Raw genomic sequence first — 21,318 nt, forward strand, 5'->3', positions numbered from 1 at the left:
GTGAACAACAGTAGATGAGAGATAGATAGATGAAGAAAGAGAGAGAGAGAGAGAGAGAGAGAGAGAGAGAGAGAGAGAGAGAGAGAGAGAGAGAGAGAGAGAGAGAGAGAGAGAGAGAGAGAAAACGAGATAGAGAGAGAAATAGAAAAAGAGAAAAACGAGTGTACGTATTTATGAGTGTGCATCTTTACGTGAGTGTATATGAAAGACATAGTTGAGTTAGAATAATGTTGCTAGTGGTTGATGATGGTTGTATAATATAATAGTATTAGTAGAGAGCAGGAGGAGGCTCTCCTTCGCACTCACACGTGAGTAATATATTACGTGTCTTCAACACGATCTCTCGAACACATGGGAATATAGTAGGAGCTATCGAGAATGATGCAAACGAGACTGTGTGTGTGTAGTATGCGTTGTGTTATGTTGTGTATGCTCTGCCATTCTGTTCTGTTCAGTGTTGTGATGTGTTGTGTTCAGTTCGTTCTGTGTTATGTTGTGTTCTGTGCTGTTCTATTCTATTTTATATTCTGATCTATTCTGTTCCGTTCTGTTCAGTTCTGTTCAGTTCTGTTCTGTTCTGTTCTGTTCTGTTCAGTTCTGTTCTGTTCTGTTCTGTTCTGTTGGAGACGACAGACGCACGAGGTTAATGACAATATGTCGACTAGCACGGACCCTCCCACGCCTACCGACCACTGGCCCATATAATAATTATTGTCGCATGCAACGTACGAGCCCTTTCTATATCCCCACCCTCCTTATTCCTCCTATTCCCCACCTCATCTTTCACCCCACTCATTCCTCACTCCTCACGTCATCAACATGTCAGCGTATGCCTTTTCTCTCTCCTCCACCCTCTCTTTCTCTCTTTCTCTCTCTCTCTCTCTCTCTCCATTCCCCGTTTCCCGAAGCATCAAACGATACCATTATCACTTTTCACTGATCCCTCTTATTCTATCTATCGTTCTCAAGTACTTACTTACTTACGGTTTTATTATAGTCAATTTGAACCAGCTCATTTCATATTTGATATTTAAATTGAAAGCATCTATTTGTTTTATATATATATATAATTTTTAGTTATATATATTATATATATATATATATATATTTGTATATGTATATTGTACTTATAAAAATATTTATAATTATTTATATTTTTATTTATAATTATATATATATATATTATAGTTTCCTATAACTGTCATAATAAATTATAAATATTTTTAAAAGCATACATCTTTATAAAAAAGCATTTTGGGCGAACATAACTTTATACAAATTTTATACAAACTTTTTTTATCTATTTGATGTCAGTAGTACATAGTATAAGTTTGATCCCAATCTTTTTGAACACTGTATATGTATATATATATATATATATATATATATATATATATATATATATATATACATATATATAAAATTACTTATCGATTAAAACTACTTATCGATTATATTAAGAGTTATTTATTTGATTATTTAACAAATCCAAAGAAGAAGCTCGTTTTATTTCGAGATTGTACAATTATAAAAAATATTCCTAAACTATAATATTTATATACATTTATACCAAGTATTTAACATCGAAGAAAATTATTTTAATAACAAATTATGTTCTATTGGATGCAATTTAATTATTTTCCATCAGATTCTATTTTTGCAACGTATTACTAAAGGAACACTTTTTAATATTTTATCCTTGATCACTTGACAGATATGGCGGGTTATTCAAATTTAATTTGAATCCTATAGGTGGATTATAGATTTTAAATTAATACGAGAACATCGACATCGTACATTTTTTATTCAGTTATATAAAACTTGATGAGGTGGGTTTGATGTTTAGAGAGGAGAAGAAGATATTATAAAAAGATTTGATATTTTATTTATACGATATCTGTGGATTATAAATTCGTATAAAAGCAAAAAGTCACCCTCTCTCTCTCTCTCTCTCTCTTTTTGTCTTTCTGTTTCTTTTCTCAACTTTTTTTTTCTTTTCTTTTCGTTTTTTCCTTTTTTTTTTTTCTTTCTTTTCTTTTGTAAACATGGATAGCGAAACGAGAATCGTCCAGAAACAACAGAAGAAGGAAAAGTTTCTCGCGTACGAGTTATCCACTTTTATCTTTTCCGTAGCACTTTTACGAGAGTGATAAACCCGCGCTCTTTTATGACGACATTCCGGCGACCTTTCGCTTATGTTTCCGGTGTACTCGTTGTCCTTCCTATCGTTGCTTAGAGAAACGGAAGAGGATGAAGGAGGTGGAGGTGATGTTAGCAACGACGGAAAGAGAAAAACGCGGGCGATCTTCGAACTAATATATATCTATATGCTCGTCAAAATGTCGACTGTTTTGTTCCCTTTATACGCTATTGTTTACTTTTTTAATTTTTTTATTTTCTTATTTTTTCCTTTTTTTCTTTTATTTTTATCGAGAAACTTCGATATTTTTAACAAGAGAAAATTGTACGTAACATTATTACGATATAAATTGATATATATATATATATATATTTTATAATTTATTTTTTTTTAGTATAGTATTATAGTATTATAGTATAGTATAGTATATGTGTATAGATGAAACAAAAAATATTACTAGCTATATGTTATATTATATTATATTATAACGCTACATAATACTTTATTATTTATTAATTAAAGTTAATGTATATATATATATATTTTTTTTTTCCTTTCTTTTCTTTTCTTCTTTCAATTTAAAATATTTAATCTTTCAATATACCCGCTGTGTCTATATTGAAATATAAATAATATAAATAGTATGGATATCAAATCAAATGCTGCTTAGAAAACTCGAAGGAAATACTTTGATATTTGCCTCGACTTTAATTGGTGTCTAATTTATGGACTCCCCGTAAAATCTTGCCGTATCGAATTAATTACTTACGGAAGGGAACTACGTAACTAGATAACAAAGATATATGCAAAATAAGCTGAGGCTTATGCGAATATACACACACAGACACGCACATACACATATGTGTATGCAAGTTAGCGGGCTTGTTAAAATCCCATTAAACGTCATTACAACGGAATATGTACCTGTGCACCACGTGAAATAATTGATGCGCGATTCTAGAAACAAGTTTTAATACATTTTTGATCTAGCTAAGGGAAACGTTCGAACTAACATAAGATAAATTGTTAGATAAATCCAATCAAAGTTAGATATTTATGTAGGTATGCAAAAAGAATGAAAGAGGATCATGAAATATTTACTTTCTATTACTTTTCTACCGTCGTATTTTTCTATTCATTTCTTTTTTCTCTCTCTCTTTTTTTTTTCCTTTTTTTTCTTTTTTTTTTTTTTTTTTATCGTTCAAGAAGAACGTCAGCGTCAGAGCAACAGCGGTTAAAGCACCTATCTAAATATACAGACGCTCGTGCGTAACGTTATGTATATATATATGTGTATGTATGTATGTATGTATGTATGTATGTATGTATGTACGTACGTACGTACGTATATACATGTATGTATATATATATATATATATATATATATATATATATATATGTAGATGCTTGTGATGTCTATGTGTATAGTTATTTTCTTTCACCACTTATGTTATCGCTAATTCTTTTCCTTGATCCACGATGTCTGTGACCTTGACCCTGAAGAAATCAAGTTCTTCTTCGGATGAGCCGTTGGCAAACGTTGCTCGAAGAAAAAAGAAGAAAAGAAAGGAAAAGAAAGAACGAAATATAAAAACTGAAATACAAAAAATTACCAATCAAAAATTTTTGCACTTTACAACATTTGCTTGCACAACCAATTAACGTTGAAAATTTATGAAATTTCTAAAACTACGTTCGATTCTTCGTAATCTCGGATCTCCTTCTTGTTCATTTTTTTCTCACTTCTTTCTTCTCCTTCTTTTTCTTTCTTTTTTTTTATTTCTTTTCATCTACTTTCATAAAATAAAAATTATTTAACTATGCTGTATTTCTCGATTGAAATTTAATATCCGTGTGTATAACGATTTAAACGAACTCGGATCTTTTGTAATAGTCTCAAAGTGAAAAGAGAAAAGTTACAAGAGAGAAGGGGAATGAAAACAAAAAAATGAGTGAGACAGAGCGAGAACAAAATAGAAAAGAGAGAGAGAGAGAGAGAGAGAGAGAGAGTGAAAGAAAGAGAGAAACGGAAAGAGGGAGAAAGATTCACGCTGGTAGACCGTGTGACAGCATGACCGAAGAACACATATCGAATACATTCTATATTTACCAGAGCGCTAACTTATCAGGCAAGTTTTATCAGGCCAACTTCCAGATGAGCTCGAACGTCCTCCTCCTTCTCCTTCCCCCACCTCGTCCTCCTCCTCCACCTCTTCCCCCTCCTCTATGTATTTTACTCGTTGACTCGACGATGCATACTCTCTCTCTCTCTCTCTCTCTCTCTCTCTCTCTTTTTTTCTTTCTCTCTCTGTCTGTCTATCTCTGTCTCTGTCTCTTTCTCTATCTATCTATCTATCTTATTTCATGCCTTTGATCTCTCGTCTCGTTTCTTCGAGTTACGCAATCGGACAACCAAGTTAACAGCCGTTGTTTGCATCTCTCTATTTCTTTTTATTTTTCTTTTCTCTCTCTCTCTTTTTTTTTTTCGTTTTTATTTTCTGTATTTTTTGCTTTTTTTTTTTCGATGTCCGTTCTGACGTTACCAGGACAAGATTCCTGTATCCGTTCTTCCTTGATATATATATATATATATATATATATATATATATATATATATTTCTTTTTTATTATATTTCTGTTTTATTATATGTATATGTATCTCTCTCTCTCTCTCTCTCTTTCTCTTTTTTTTATGTATATATAGGTGTAAATCATAGATTTTTATTAAGAAGGATAAAAGAAAAGAAAAGAAGATAAAGAAACGATGTTATGACCTTGAGAAAGGTGTCGTGTTAGTTTTCTTTTTCTTTTTTTTTAGATCTTTTATTATTATTGTTTTTTTTTTTAATGGTTTCATTTTACTTTATTTTAGTTTACTTTATATTGTTATCTTTTATTTATTTATTTTTTATATTTTTATTTTTTTTATTTTTACGTAAGAACCAGATATCACGTAACAAATTCTTCTCTCCTATCTTCGTTCTCTCTCTCTCTCTCTCTCTCTCTCTCTTTTTTTTCTTTCTTTATCTTCTTTTTTTCTTCTTTTTGAAATGAAATATAAACTGCGTTTTTGAGATTCCTAATCATAAAAATAAACTTGTATATAACGATCTTTAAATTTGCTTTAAGTTCGCTTAGACTATGCTAAAATCACTATTGAGAATAGGCAGTTCATTGTTCTCGTTAATGTAAAAAAAAAAAAAGAAATAAAGAAAAGGGGGAAAGAAGAAAGAGAAAAATACGCTTGCCAAAGAAATCGATAAATTTTGTCAATAAAAAAAAAACCCAACAACGAGGAAGAGAGACGTTTCTCGTAGTTGTGTTAATCCGCGAAAAAAGTGTGAATTTATTTCTTGTGTTTAGTTAACCATCATTCGCTGTTAATCCGATAAATACACGTTATGTCTGATTTTAGTTATTTTTTAAGGATTCAGTTTCTTTACCTTCAAAACATTTTTTTTTTCTTTTTTAGAATTTTTTTTAGAATCACACTTTTTCTCATCTTATATTTTTATTTTTTCAATGCATTAATTTAATTCGAACAGCCAATAAAGTAATGGCGATATAAAAAAAAAATATATAAAAATATAAAAAAAAAAAAAAGAAATATTAATGCCATTAATGTTCACATTCGAACGCATTCTATCTTTATTCAGATATATAGAAATATTAAAAAATTCGTAAAAAAAATATATATATATTTATACAATAACGCGTCAAGCGTTCGTACGATAAAAAAATACGATAATAATGCGACTTATTTCTTTGAATATATGTAAAAAAAAAAAAAAAAAGAGGAATAAAAAAGAAACCAGACAAACAAACATGTACCCGATTAAAAAATAGTATTTACGTTTATGTAAATACAAATTATTAGATTATAGTCGATTATTGATCGAATCGAATATTCATCGATATTATTTTTTATAAGAATACCATTTTCATCGTTATCGTTGATTCGTAGGCGAACGTGTTACGTATTATAGAGCCTTCACCTACCCACATATACACATACATATATACACATACATATATACACATATATATATATGCACACACACGCTTACAGACAAACAACTAAACATAGACACGCAACGTACTAACAGAGATTCACAGAGACTCAACATATAAGTTGATGTAGGTCGTCGGTTTGTAATCAGTCAGTTGCTTCGTTTATCGTAGCTGCTATCTATCGTCGCTATCATCTGCACCGAGAGCGTGCATGACCCAGATCGTGTGTTAATGTACGCCACGTTTCTGCCGGCGGCCTTTTCCAAGCCCATGCTTGAATAAACGCGGGCAAATGATCTATTCAAGATGGCGGAGAAGCGATTATCGTTAAAAAAGAGTGCTTCTGTTGATCGGTATACGACGTGTAACTCTAATGCGTGCTCGTTCTCCTAAAGAGGTTTTACCTTTGCACTTTATCTTTACATTTCTAATTCTACATTACGTTTCTTTTATTTTATATTTCATTTTTCATTTCTTTCTTTCTCCCTCTTTCTTTCTATCTTTCGTTTATATAAGTTCACGAGAATTTTATATGGTTATTATATTTCTCTCTCTCTTTTTACGATAAATAAAAAAAGAAACATTGGAATTTACAAGTTTATGGATATTGGAATAATTTATATACTCGCTAAATCCGATCTCTCTCTCTCTCTCTCTCTCTCTCTCTCTCTCTCTCTCAAAAAAAAAAAATTGTATAGTCGTTAAATCCGACCTCTCTCTCTCTCTCTCTCTCTCTCTCTCTTTTTCTTCCTCTCTATACGTAGTACAAGATTTTTAAGAACTTTATCTACAGAATAGTTTCATCCAACATCAAAAATCTACGTAAGCCTGAAATTTTATAATCCGAAAAAAAAAAAAAAAACAGGATTAACAGACATATCTCATTCACGAAAAGGAAGTATAAAAGAATCGATTTTTTTTTTTTTTAACATTTAGTAATAAATCGACCGATCCGTACTAAGTATCTTGATTTATTATCCAATTAAATTTGATAATGTTTCAATTAATTTTCTTTTCTCGTTGAAAATAAGCTGAAAGAACGATTTATAATTGATTCTATTGAGACGAAAGTTAGAGCCCGATCTTAAATGATTTTCTTTTCGTTGAAATTAAATCTCCCTATTTCTATCTCGCTCTTTCCCTTTCATTTTCATTGCTGCTTCGATGATTCAGGAAAAAGGATATACGGTGAACACATCCGTCACTGTGAAAAGATAAATCACACGTTTTTAAGAGACTCACTCTTTCCCATCTCTCTATCCCTCTTTCTTTCCTTCCCCTCTTTTTCAAAGGCCTCTTTTCTCTTCATAAGAGATCGGTATGCCTTACAACAGGTGTATAATCCAAAGTGTCCGTTGTGCTATCTTCTTTGATCGAAAAATGTCGATTTCTGTGAAGAACGTGCCTTCTATCCTTTCTACCTTACCACCCTCTTTTTCACCCTCTTTTCTATCCTTTTCATCGATATCTTTCACTCTTCTTCCAACTCTTCCCCTCTTTTTCTTTTTCTCCGAAATGAAATATGAAAAGAATTTTTACAAGAAAATCTTCTTCAATCTATATTTACTGCAGATATTCTATTGACTCCCGATCACACATACATACACACACACATATATCATTATATTATATATGTATATATTTTTATTTGTTTATTTATTTTATTGTATATCTATATTTATTATCTTATTTTTATTTCACTTTATTTATTTTCATCGATAAAAAAAGATTACTAACAATTTTTCCTCTACAACCGACAAATTTCATTTTCATGATTTCTTTCGCATTATTAAAATTCACTAATTGAACTCTTAATGATCTCTCATCTTTCGTGACTCCAATAAATTATCTTTTTCTTTCTTTCTTTCTTTCTTTCTTTCTTTCTTTCTTTCTCTTTTTTCTTTTTTCTTCCATTCTAAAAAAACAGTGCAATTTTTTCTTTTTATTTTTTTTTTTTCTTCTTTGAGAGAGAAAATTTGCAAGGTTTATTCGAGAAGAAGGAGAAGAGTATCCGTCCTACTTCCTTCGTCGTCGACAAGCGAATACATATTTACGTGAAAACACGCGAGAATCCAGAACTTCCGGGAACAGGTAGATGTTGTCCAAAGATAGTCGAGGTTCCTGTAATAGATCGACTACTACTACCGGCTCTCGCATGAAAGAGAAAACCACAAGCACCGATCGATTTCGAAAGGCTCTGCTACTACCTTAATTCAATTCTATTTAATTTCATCGTCAAAATTATTATTGCATATCGTATATACGTACACATATGTGTGTATATATAAGAAAAATTATTAAAAAAAAAAAAAATTATCGAGAATGAAACGAACCAATAATTTTTTTTTTTTTTTTTTTTTTACTAATCTACCATCTTCTATCATCCATTTTAATGTTCAGTGTTCAATTTTTATTCTTTTTTTTTTGTATTTTTTTTTAAATTCATTTGGAATGAATTAATTTAGATTTTGTATAAGCATGGTCTCTCTCTCTCTCTCTCTTTCTTTCTTTCTTTAAAAATTATGGATCCCGATTAATTTGATCGATCGATGATCGATAAGACGTCTTTTCTCTCTCTCTCTCTCTCTCTCTCTCTCTCTCTCTCTTTCTTTATCTTTATCTCTCTCTCTCTCTCTCTTTTTCTTGACGTATACTAGCTGCACTATACGCTATAAATAAACTCTGACCGTCTCGAACTGAAAATAACATGGCAATAACCAACCGAGATACATACTCGAACGATTTCCTTGAGATCTGGGTCGACGCACCGTGTCTTCTACGTAAATTTTGCGAGAATTCGTATTGCGCGCCAAAAGAAAATGAAGCGGAATCTTTTTCTTTCTTTCTTTTTTTATTTTGCTCAAGTCCACGAATCTTCGAACAGGCTTATAAAAAAATTTACAATCCTCTCTCGACCCCTCGCGATCGCATTTATTTTTGCGATTTTTCTTTTCCTTCTTTTTCTTTTCTTTTTTTTTTTTTTTTGTTCACGAATCTTAGAAATTACATCACTTACGAAATTTTCTTCGGAAATCTTACGAGTTTGTATTACGTGTCAAAACGAAAAAAAAAAAAAAAAGATAAAATAAAATAAAATAAAATAAAATAAAATAGAAAAAAATCATTGAACGAGTGGTCCTGCTACAACGCCATCTTTTAAAAAATTTACAATCCCTTAATATCTATATATTTATATTTGTATGTGTGTGCTTTCATATATCGTAATAATTGCATTCAAAAATTTTCTTTCGTAAGAATAATTTCCTTCGTGCTTTGAAATTGTCGAGGAATACAAAAATAAACATTGCATCAGTTATTTGATCACGCATCGATCTAACATTTTTATCTTTACGATTGCGAAGGCCGTTGACACATTGCCCTGTATTTATCTATTTCTATCTATCTCTCTCTTTCTCTCTCTCTCTGTTTTTCGAAAAAAAAAGAAGATTCCACTGATTGTGAGAGAGAAAAGGTGATAGAGAGAGAGAGAGAGAGAGAGGAACAAAGAAGGAAAAAAATTAATATATATATAAGTGTATATACCTATGTCTTTTTATATATAACATACATCCACACACACACACACACATATATATATAATATATTTATATACATTATATTATATATATAATTTTATATATTATTTTAATACATATATTATATATATAAAATTATACATAATATATATCAATTTAATGTATATATAATACATATATATATATATGTATATATAAAATTTCATAGAAACACCTGAATAAAGGTATTCGTGAGAAGTAACAGCAAAAAAAAAAAAAAAGAAAAAGAAAGAAAAAACGAATATGCTTGAGTTCGACGGCCCATATGTTGTCGCTATATTTTCTTACTGTCACTGATAACGCACACGTATGCAATTTACGTATCTACACGTTCTTATATTATATGTATATATATATATATATATATATATATATATATATGTATATACACACACAAATATACACACATTACATCCACACATCTATACAGTTTGCGAAATGGGCTTGATGAACGGCGATAAGTATAAAAAATCGTTTAACTTCGTCGTTTCGTTAACTTTCTATTACATACTTACGATGGACATCGTTCTTCTTCCGTGTATATAAATTTTTTAAAACTACATACATACATATACCTTGATATAACAGATTAGAAACATTACAGTGTTTTCGCAATGACAATAAAAATCGCGAAGAAAAGAGAAGAAAAATTATCAAAAAAAGAAAGAAAGAAAGATGTCGCGTCTCGTATATCTTGATTATCGAGAATACAAAATTTCGAGGAAAATGTTATTAATATCATTACATTCTTTTACATGAAAATTTCTAATAGAAAAATTTTTGTCCGACTTATATTCATGTACATATACATACATACGTATGTTATACGGTCAAGTGGATTAACGAGAACAATGTATGTGCATCAAGTAAACACTTCGAGATAGAAATGCATTAAAGGGGTTCTTCTCTCTTTCTCTCTCTCTCTCTCTCTCTCTCTCTCTCTCTCTCTCTCTCTCTCTCTCTCTCTCTCTTTCTCTCTCTCTTTCCTTCAAGGATTTAGGTCACGTCACCACGCAACTCATTTCGAGTTCGAGCCTGGAAAGGCTCAACGAGCGTTCTCGACGCACCTTGCCTTACTTTACCTGCGCTTTATCGCGATTCGCTTTATCAGGGTCAGATAAGAAGCAACAACTCGATGGTACGTACGTAGGTACGTACGTACATACATACGTACGTACTTACCTACGTATGTACATACGTATGTACGTACTTATGTACATACTTACGTATATACGTATATATGTACGTACGTACGTACGTACGTACGTACGTATGTATGTATGTATGTATATGTGTATGATATTATATATATGATACGTCAGCTCGCGTAACTCGACAAGAGTCTAGAACTTATATGTAATATACTTGGTATATATAGAGTACTACATTACATACAGAAATCCCCTAGGCCTTTGTTATCTTGTCTACCAATCAACTTACATACATGAAAATCTTCAACTGATGCATTATACATGTCTGATCCTCTAAAATAACCGATCAAACTTTGAAATCGTTTCAACTTCGTAAAGTTATATATATATATATGTGTGTGTGTGTGTGTGGGGGGGTTTATGTGTGGAAAATTCAAGAATCGAAATATTCAATAGTTACAAGATCTTATCGAAGAATGCGATAAATTTAAGGTGGTCTCGTTAAACATTAGATTAAACATTAGAAATATTCATATAACGAAATTTCATGAATTTTCTCGTATATCGTGTGTATTTGTGTGTGTGTTCTCATTTGATCGTTCGAGTCGAAATGAAATATTTCATCGAAAGAATTTAGAAATTAACGACACGAGGAGGATGCTTATTTCGATATTTTGTCGTTATTGAGAGAATAAATTGAATTGGGAAGAAAGAAAAAAATCGTTCGCACTTTGTTACAATCTTTTTTTTTTTTTTTTTTTTTTTTGTTCTCAATCGGTAAATAAATAAAAAAACATTTATACGAATTATCGGACCGTGTGTTAAAATTTTAATGGGTTCAGCGAAATGATACGGGTATGTATGTATGTTTATACGTTACATGAAGAAACCGTGTCGAGGCGATTTGATTCCGAACGAAAAGAAATTTTTACCAAAAAGTACTCCCACGAGTATATGTTACGTATATTTGTATTCGTTCCAGGTCAGTATCATTAAATAAACGATCTGATATTGACTGTAATAAAATATGGGTATCGTAAAAGTCAATACTGAAAGAAAGAAAAAAAAAAAAAGAGAGAGAGAGAGAGAGAGAAAGAGAAAAAGAAAATCAGTAAGTAAAATGAATACGTTTATATTCGTTAATCAAAACCCAGAAGAACCTTGACACACGCTTCAAATTATTTATATCAATTTTAATATATTCGCATAATCGATATGTCTATATAATCGATATATCATTTATTGCGCGTTAAAATATTTATCATTGATCAATAACAATACCCATCGAACAAATAAAAGTTCCCAGAGAAAATACCGCGGTGTAACGTACCTATATTTATAATAACTAACGGTATGATTACGAGCAACAAAAGTTCATCAAAATTTAAAATCGCAAATATTTAACATGGTAATCGCAACATATACATATCATTACTTATACGAACGTGTACGTCGACTGGCAGTGTAAAATTAAAAAAAAGAAAGAGAAAAAAGAAACAAGCACGCATGACTGTTACAATATTGATAAATTATAATTCGACAAAGTGTTCGTTTAGTTATAATATCGCATGATTTCGAAACGAATGAGATTATTATTCGGACTCTCGGATACACGATATTTGCTGACATAATCTAACTTTCGTCAAATAAAATAAAAGAGGAAAAAGGCGAATGAGAGAATGAGAGATAATTTATCGTGCTAACACCAATTTCCTTTTCGTTATTATCGACGATAGAAAGACAGAACGAGGATAGAACTGTTAAGAGAACGAAATGAAACGAGGATTGGCTCGATCGTTAAAGGGTTATCTATCGTATTTTCGTGTTTCCATATATTGTTACATATATATTCGCGAATCATCGGAACACGTATATTTATTTTCTTTATATTAGACTTTTATTGTTCTAATTATTCATTCAGCTTTTTAAATTCAATTATTTTTTATTTCGAATTAATATTTATCGAGACATTTACAGTACATATGTATATATATATATATATATATATATATATATATATATATATATATACAGTACATATGTACAGTACATATGTATATGTATATATATATATATGTGTATATGTATTTGTTTATACGTGTAAATATCCATTGAACAATTTCTCAAGCTCGTAATAGATATAATAGTGATAAATATGTAAAATAGAGATAGAAAATTTTTACTCTTGCTCTCTCTTCCTCTTTCTCTTACTCTTCTTCTATGCGATATAAATGTAGCCATAATTTTATGTATGTAGATGTGCGTGTGCGTGTGCGAACGAAGTAACGATACACCATGCGCCACCTGTAGTTTATTTCCTAAAGAGCTATTGCAGTACTTATCGCGAACTATAGGTGGCACCACTGTTATCTAGCCAGTGCATCTTGCATCGCAAAAAAAAATTCGTGCAATCTTCTTTTTTTTTATAATTTTCATTATTGTTATTTTCTATCCCTTTCGTTTCTATCTTTTCTTCTTTTTTTTTTTTCTATATCCTTTTCTTATTTTCGTATCATTACGATACGAAGCTTCCTTTAATATCTGTCGTATTTCAATCGATAAGTCGTGCATCAAATTCCGTGTCATTCGCAACGCAATCGATCGTTTAGTGTAATTTGAATTTTTTTTTTACGAAAAAAAAAAAAAAAAAGTTCTCTGCGTCTTTTTCTTCATTATTTTTGTAACGAGGAAATCAGTAATTCGGTCTCGTTTTTATTCTTCTTTGTATTTTTACTTCGAAATCTCGCGACATTGTATATTCGAGTTCTCCAGTGCTACGTACATGTGTACAGGTTATACGAAGCGAAATCTTGACATAACCTAGTCAAAAGTTTTTAATAAGAATCGTCGACACGCACGTAAGTAATTAAAACGTTTAAATCTTAACAAAATCTTCCGATTGCTCTTACAAAATTACAAAAGACTAACTTGAAAGAATTCATCGTCGATTGAACCGAGTAAGTCTTTTACGTTTGAATTTAGGCGGGATGAAAGAGAATAATTCATGCTTAAAAGTAATTCATATTTTGTTGTCCCTTCGATGAGAATTAAAAAAAATATATGTATATATATATATAAAAAGAAAAGACCTAACGTTTGAATGTTGAAACGAGATATTTCAATTGAACAAAAAAGAAAAAAAAAAATATTTCGTTTATCTTTTCGAAACGAGTAAATAAAAAACAAGAAAGTAACGCTTGAATTTAGGCGGGACGTTTAAATCAGGGAAAAAAAAAATAGAACGAAAGTAAAGAAAGAACGGAAAAACAATCCGTGTTTCGCCTCTTTGAAACGTAACAGAAAAAAAAAAAAAGGAAAAAGTAACGTTTGAACGTTCGCGGGACGTTTCAATTAAAAAGAAAAAAAAAAAAGAAGAAAACGAAAGAAAAGAAGAAAGAAAGAAAGGAAGAAAGAAAGGAAACGAAACGAAACGAAACGAAACGAAACAATCGATGTTTCGTTATCCCTGTGAAACGAATAAAAAGCAAACAAAAAAAAAAAAGGGAGCAATGTTTGTACGTAGTCGGAAAATTTAAATTACAAGGAACAAAAAGAAAGGAAGAAAAAAAGAAGATGAAAGAAAGAAAGAGGGGAAAAAAAAGGTAGTGTGAAAAATTTAAAGAAAATGAAGAGAAACAAAAAAAAAAGCTAAAGCGATCCGCGTCCTTCGCCTTTTCTCGGAGCGAAAAAAAGAATGTAAAAAGAGAGAGAAAGGAAAAGAGAATAAAATAAAATAAAATAAAATAAAATAAAATAAAAGAAAGTAAAAAAAATTAAATTAACGCTGCGAACTTTGCCGGAACATTCGAATGTCTATAAAAGGGACGAACGGAAGCTCGTGTCTCGAGTTAATAAAAAAGAAAAAAAAAAATTAAAAAAAATAAATAAAACATTCGAATTTTGGCGGGATATTTGAATGGGTGTAAACGAGACGAAGGGGTTCGCGTCAAAAAAAAAAAAAAAAAAAAAAGAAAAAAAAAAAGGAATAGAATCGTCAGAGTTAAACGGAGAATATATAAGATAGAAAGAGAAAAAAAAAGAATCCTAGGATTGTCCATCGGGCAGGAAAAGCGAGAGAAAAAACAGCGATAATATATACGATAGAGTTCTTAAGAGACTAGCGCGTGCAGCAGGTGTCCTGCTGTCTCTAGGCAATAGGTGTGCTGTCACCGATGTTAGCTAGCAATAGTAATAGTATAGTAATAGTAATAGTAGTGGTGGTGGTAGTAGTAGTAGTGACGAGTTACTGTTACGAGTGATGGTACACAGTACAGCGTAGTGTAGTGTAGTGTTGTGTAGTATAGTATCTAGTCGGATATACGAGTGTACGGGAGGAGTGGAATGGTGAGGAGGTGGTGGGGGTAGGGTGAAGTAGAGTGGGGGGTAGTAAGCGCGGGTAAAAGGGAGAAAGGACGCGCATCGATACGCGCGTTACTGCGTGACACGGTCGCGAACGCGGTGTTACTGCTCGTGACACTGACATTAGAAGCAGGTTAGAACGTTAGAAGTCGCGAATGGCGGGAGACACTCCTTCCTCCTTCTCCTCCTCCTCCTCCTCCTTCTCCTCCTTCTCCTTCTCCTCCTCCTCCTTCTCCTCTTTTACTTTTACCTCTTCTATCTATTGTACCCTTCTTCTCCCTCTACTGACTCTATCCTTTTTCCTTCTTTAGCTGTTCTGTTTACGAGGACACGAGAACGTACTGGTAAAAGTATGAAACTGTGGTGTACTCGTTCTTTTTCTTTTTCTTTTTCTTTCTCTTTCTCTTTCTTTTTCTATTTCTTTTTCTTTTTCTCTTTCTCTCTTTCTGTCTGTCTATTCGTCCGTTTGTTTGTCTTTCTCTGTCTGTCTGTCCATCTCTTTCTCTTCTTTTCTCTCTCTCGTTCGACCAGTTTTTAGTTGGCCTCGCGAAAAACTCTCCTCACTGGGATACTGGATTGATCGCGATCCTGCTTATCCTAGCGAGATGCTATCCTCGATCTTCTTCGATTCTTCTCTCGATTTAATCATTTTGTTTCGGTCGTGTTTCTTAACTCGTTCGTTACATTTCTCGATAATAATATCTTCGTATAATAAATATCTTCGATGTTACGTTTGTTTGTTTGTTTGTTTATTTATTTATTTATTTATTTATTTATTTATTTATTTTTTATATATAATCGTCGATATCAAATGCACGCACCATAGCTCTGATAACAATGGAAAATGAAGTTAATGAATTAATGAAATATTAATTAATTTCGCAAATTGAGGATAATCTTTTTATTTCTATTCGTATCTCTGTCTCCATTTTTTTTCTTTTTTTTTTTTTTCTATATCTATCTCTTTCTCTTTGTGATCAACGAAAGTAAAATTTTTCAAGGTCGTTAGTTTTCATTTCGATCGAACGAATCGATGGTATCTTATTGGGCGCATTTCCTAGGAAGAACCTGAAGAACTTTCAATATTAATTGCACTACTTCTCGTTTTGCATAACGTTTCCCTTCTCATCGTGTCGTTCACCTTACAACGTTCCAATTAAACGAGACCAAGGTCGAAAAGTAGAATTTCATTGATGGAAAAGACTTTCGCGTGTATATTTGGGTTAAAGTTCGTCGATCGAGGCATTAGAATTTGATTGATTCGTTTTACCGAAAGAAAAAGATAGCTAGTTAGCTCTTAATTTATCGATGAAATTTATCTATTTATTTATTTATTTATTTATTTGATTTGATTTGATTTGTCCTTCAAATATGTTAAGCACACTTTCCCTTTTAAATTTATGAAAGATTACCCAATATTTTTCTTCGCTCTCATTGAACCCTCGACGAAGTTTTCTAATGATAGTGCAAAGCTTCTGATTCAATACCTGCATCCTACCCTCTATATATTTCTTTTTATCTACGAATATATATTTACATATTATACATAATATAATATAAACACAACATATGGAAAAATATAATAAACAATAAATATGTAAAATAAAATTATAAATAAAATAAATATAAAAACAAATATATCAAATTTGATCGTCCAAAGGATGATCGATCGATCGGCTAGATTCGTAATTCGTCGTTGTAAATGTGCATTTGTAAAATTTGTTTGAAGAGAACCTAGGGGTTCTGGAACGCGGAAACTATATATTTACTTTTGGTTATCGGTGACCTAAAGATCTAAACAAATCGATTTAGAGAGGAGGAAAAGCAAAGAGTTAAGATCGCGCGAATCGCGATCCGAACAAGAGCAAAACCGGCGTGAATCTTGTTCGTTAATGGGTGGGGGGGGATAAGGGAGGATGCTGAGGGGTGGTGGAGGGGGTTGGAGAGGGGGAAGGGGGGAGAAAGGAAGATCGATCGTCGGACTAATTCGAGAGTCGAGGTCAAAATAATGTAGAGCGTATCGTATCGGACGACTATGTGTATATACATACGTTTGTGTGCATGTATATATAATGTATGTATGTATGTATGTATGTATGTATGTATGTAGTATAAGTTGGCGAATAGGGTTCGATGGACGCGAATTGCTCACGTGCGAACGAACGGCGATAACGTCTCTCTGCTTGTTGTCCTAACGAGAGTAATGCCGCGACTTGTCGTTAACGATTAGTCGAAAACGATCGATTATTTTCCTCATTGATTTTTTGTACTCCGTTTATGTTTGTTTATTTTCTATTTTCTATTTTCTTTTTTATTGTTTTCTTTTTTTTTTTTTTTTTTTTTTTTTAATATATCTTCTTGATGTGATACGTACCTCTTTCTCAGTTTCTCTTTCTCTTCGTTTCTCTCTTTTTTTCTTTGTCTTTCTTCGTTCGTCGGTATCTAAATTAATTTAATATCTTCCGTGGTAATAATCCATGATAAAATTCCCCAAAAATTTGTGGGTCAACGATATATCTAATTTTATCGAGTGATTTTTATTTTTTGAATGAATTTATTTTTTATTTATATGTACATATATATTATTATTATTATTATTATTATTATTATTAAGATCTTTCCGCTTAATTTCTTTTTATTTAAAGAAATGCATCGATAAAATCTTGATCTTCTTATCACGTATTCAAGTCGCAGAACAAATTCAAATGGGTCAATAAATCGTCGATGATAAACCTATCCCACGAGTAGCTCTAATCAAATTTTATATTTATATTAAATTTCCATTATTTTTATATTAAAGTTTCTTTTTATATTAATTTCTTTTATACGCATATGTTTATACATCTATATATTATTATCATCATTATTATTATTACCATTATTATATCAAGATCGCTCTATCTGACTTCTTCCTTTTCCTTTTATATTTTAAAGAATGCATCGATAAGATCTTGATCTTCGTATCACGTATTCAAATCACGAAACGAATTCGACTGGGTCAACAATTCGTCGATCATAAACCTATCACGTGTGACTTCAATTAAATTTTATATATTGCTCCTTTTTACATTTTTTTTTATTTTATACACACACACATTATTATTACTTACATATATATATATATATTATTAACATCTCCATCTTGTTTCTTTTCCTTTTGTTCCTTCGAAGAACACATTGATAAGATCTCGATCGTCTTATCTCGTATTCAAATCACGAAACAAATTCGGGACGGTCGAATGTCTGACTTTGTCGAGGAAAATATAAGCGAGGTGGTATGGGGGAGGGGAGTGAAATAAAGTAGAGAGGGTTAGGTGGGAGGGGTTGGGAGTCTCTCTGGCACTGATACATAGACGAGGACAATGCTCCATCTCAAGGATATCCACTCTCTTTCTCGGTCGTGTAAGAAGGAGGATCGAGAGAAGACGTAGAACGAAGTTAGGTGAGGTGGAGGGTGGTGTGGAAGTGGTGGGAGAGTAGGGGGTAGGGTGGGGCATGATGAGGTGGGGAAGAAGAGGAGGAGGAGGAAGAAGAAGAAGAAGAAGAAGAAGAGGAAGAAACTTATATACACTTCGATTCGCGCTGCACATTTGCCGTCGTAACGCGTGTGCCGGCAATATGGCTACCGAAGAATGAAATTCACAATATAAAAATAATGCTGTAATTATATTAGAAAAAAAAGTATATATTTCTACTGAAGATTTTAGAATTAAAAAAAAAGAAAACAGGAAAAAGAATTCATTGATAATTTCGATAAAAGATCGAGGATCGTTGTATTTCTCTGGCGAACAACGTGTCGATTGTTCCAATCGAAGTTGGAAGGAAAAGAGGGATGCCATTTAAAAAAAAAAGAGAGGAGGGGGGGAATAAAAAAGAAGATCAGAAAAAAAAGTTGATTAATTTAAATGGGGATGGTATTACTTTCGAGGTGTTTGTGCCTTTTAAGATAGAAATGCGGTGATCTTATACACGATTTATTCGATCTTTTTCTTTGTTTCTTTTTCTTTTTCTTTTTCTTTTTTTTTTTTTTTTCTTATATTTCTTTTTGTGTTTAATTAAGAATCATGAATTTTCGTAATCGCCGTTGAGATAGGTTTATCGCTCGATCGACCCGAGGGCGGACGCGTTAATTGTTAATTTTCTCTTTATTTATATTTTCTTCTTCCTTTTTTTTTTTTTTCTCTGTCCCTCTCTCATCTCTCGAACGGCCATCGAACGTGCGTCTTTTTCATCGGTGAGAAAGGAAAAGAAAAGGACGAGAAGAGACAAAAAGAGAGATAGATAGAAGAAGAGGAAGAAGAAGAAAAAGTAGAGGAAAAAAGAGATGCTAATAAATGTAAATAGAATTTTCTTTCAGCCGGTGAAAGGAGGGTGAAGAGAGGAGAGAGAAAAAAAATGACAATTTAGACGACAGTTTAAAGAGAAAGAGAAAGAGAGAGAGAGAGAGAGAGAGAGAGAGAGAGAGAGAGAGAGAGAGAGAGAAGATCGTTTCGTAAAGATAACTTTGATCGGAGTTATAATGAGTTAAGCAGACTCGCTTTACGTCGCGAGAGAATTAAATTGCAAATGTATTTCCTCTCGTGGGAACAGCCTCCGTTCGTTCGTGTTACCATCATTCGTGGCACCACTACCACCATTACCATCGCCATCGCCATCACCACTATTCGTGTTTGTGCTTCTGCCTCTTTGCCTTCACGGTGAGACGCACCTTTTATAATTCCCTTCGCGAAACGGCTAACGTAAAGGCCGATCGTAATCGTAGACTCGAATCGAATAGTTTGGAATTTGCGCCCATTTTCGCACGCCACGTGTATATACAACTTCTTCTTCTTCTTCTTCCTCCTTTTTTTTCCCTTTGAAACGCAACAAATCGAGCATTAACGCGTTCCACCATTTCGTCGATCACCGACGATAACTGTTAAAACGAATTTATCATCGTGGAAAAATAAAATCATAAGGTTTCTCTTTTCCGTCCTATTCTCACGCCTTTTCTCAGCAACGAAGAACATTCAGTTTTGTTTTCTCCTTTCTTTCTCTCTCTCTCTCTCTCTCTCTCTCTCTCTCTCTCTCTCTCTCTCTCTCTGTCTCTATCTATCTATCTATCTATCTATCTATCTATCTATCTTTTCTAACTTCTTGAAATACTGTTGTATAGATACATTTCACTATGCGTGAGAATTCTTCAAGGAAGGAAGGAAGAAACTAGTATGGTTTGATCTCTCCAAGTAGTTGCATGGTTTTCACGACGATAGAACAAAACATGACAAAACCAGAACAAAATCTTTCATAATCTACTTTGATCGTTAGATCTCATATAGGATCGAATGATTTAACAATGTCTACCAATGAGATATAACGACGTATGACGCTCTAAACGTTTTTCTCGATATTCTGGAACAAGAACGAAGAAGAAAAAAAAAAGAGAGAAAGGAAAAAGATGAAAAGACAAAGATAAAAAAGTAAAAAGAGATCGAACGAACAAAAAGATTCGGTGCACCGTAGTTTACATATATCTATTAAACGTATATCAAAGGTATCGTTACACCTTCGTGACAAGAGATACTCGTTGATCTCGTGGATCATAGATCCGTAAGAGGATCGAGAAAGGGAAGGAAGAGAAAAAGAAGAGGATTGCTTGCCTAAGAGAGCAGAGAACAAGGAGTGTAAGAGGGACAGAGAGAAAGAGAGAAAGAGACGACTTAAACGTAAACCAACGAAGGCAGCCAAGTGTGGGAAAGTGAGGGAGCTGGCCTCGAACTCGGAGACCTCAACCTTCTCTCTCTCTGGTTAACCTGGAACTAGCAGTAGTAGTAGTAGTAGTAGTAGTAGTAGTAGTAGTAGTAGTAGTAGTAGTAATAGTAATAGTAAGAGCAGCACTAGCACCAGCAATACCAATAGCACTAGCTCGCGCGATCTTACGTGTTCCTTCCTCTTCTCTCATCTTCATCTTTTTCTTTTTCTTTTTTTTTCTTTTTTTTTTCTTTTTTATCTTCTTGCTCTTCTTCTTCTTCTTACTCTTCTTCTTCTTCTTGCTCTTCTTCTTCTGCTTCTTCTTCTTCTTCTTCTTCTTCTTCTTCTTCTA

General features: G+C 32.3%; 1 protein-coding gene across 2 annotated transcripts in view; it reads left to right on the forward strand.

Moving 5' to 3' along the window:
• LOC122630671 (period circadian protein) overlaps positions 1-21,318 on the forward strand; it is a 49,317-nt gene that overhangs the window by 10,054 nt on the left and 17,945 nt on the right. Inside the window, exon 2 of one of the 2 annotated variants that reach the window (XM_043815439.1) lies at positions 20,392-20,601. The exons of the other annotated variant lie outside the window; for it this stretch is intronic. Within the exon in view, the coding sequence (XP_043671374.1) occupies positions 20,392-20,411 (20 nt within the window). The 3' untranslated portion in view covers positions 20,412-20,601. Of the gene's footprint in view, positions 1-20,391; positions 20,602-21,318 lie in introns of those variants that run through there. 2 annotated transcript variants of the gene reach the window in all.

Source organism: Vespula pensylvanica, chromosome 7 (genome assembly GCF_014466175.1).
Source record: "Vespula pensylvanica isolate Volc-1 chromosome 7, ASM1446617v1, whole genome shotgun sequence".
NCBI lineage: Eukaryota > Metazoa > Arthropoda > Insecta > Hymenoptera > Vespidae > Vespula > Vespula pensylvanica.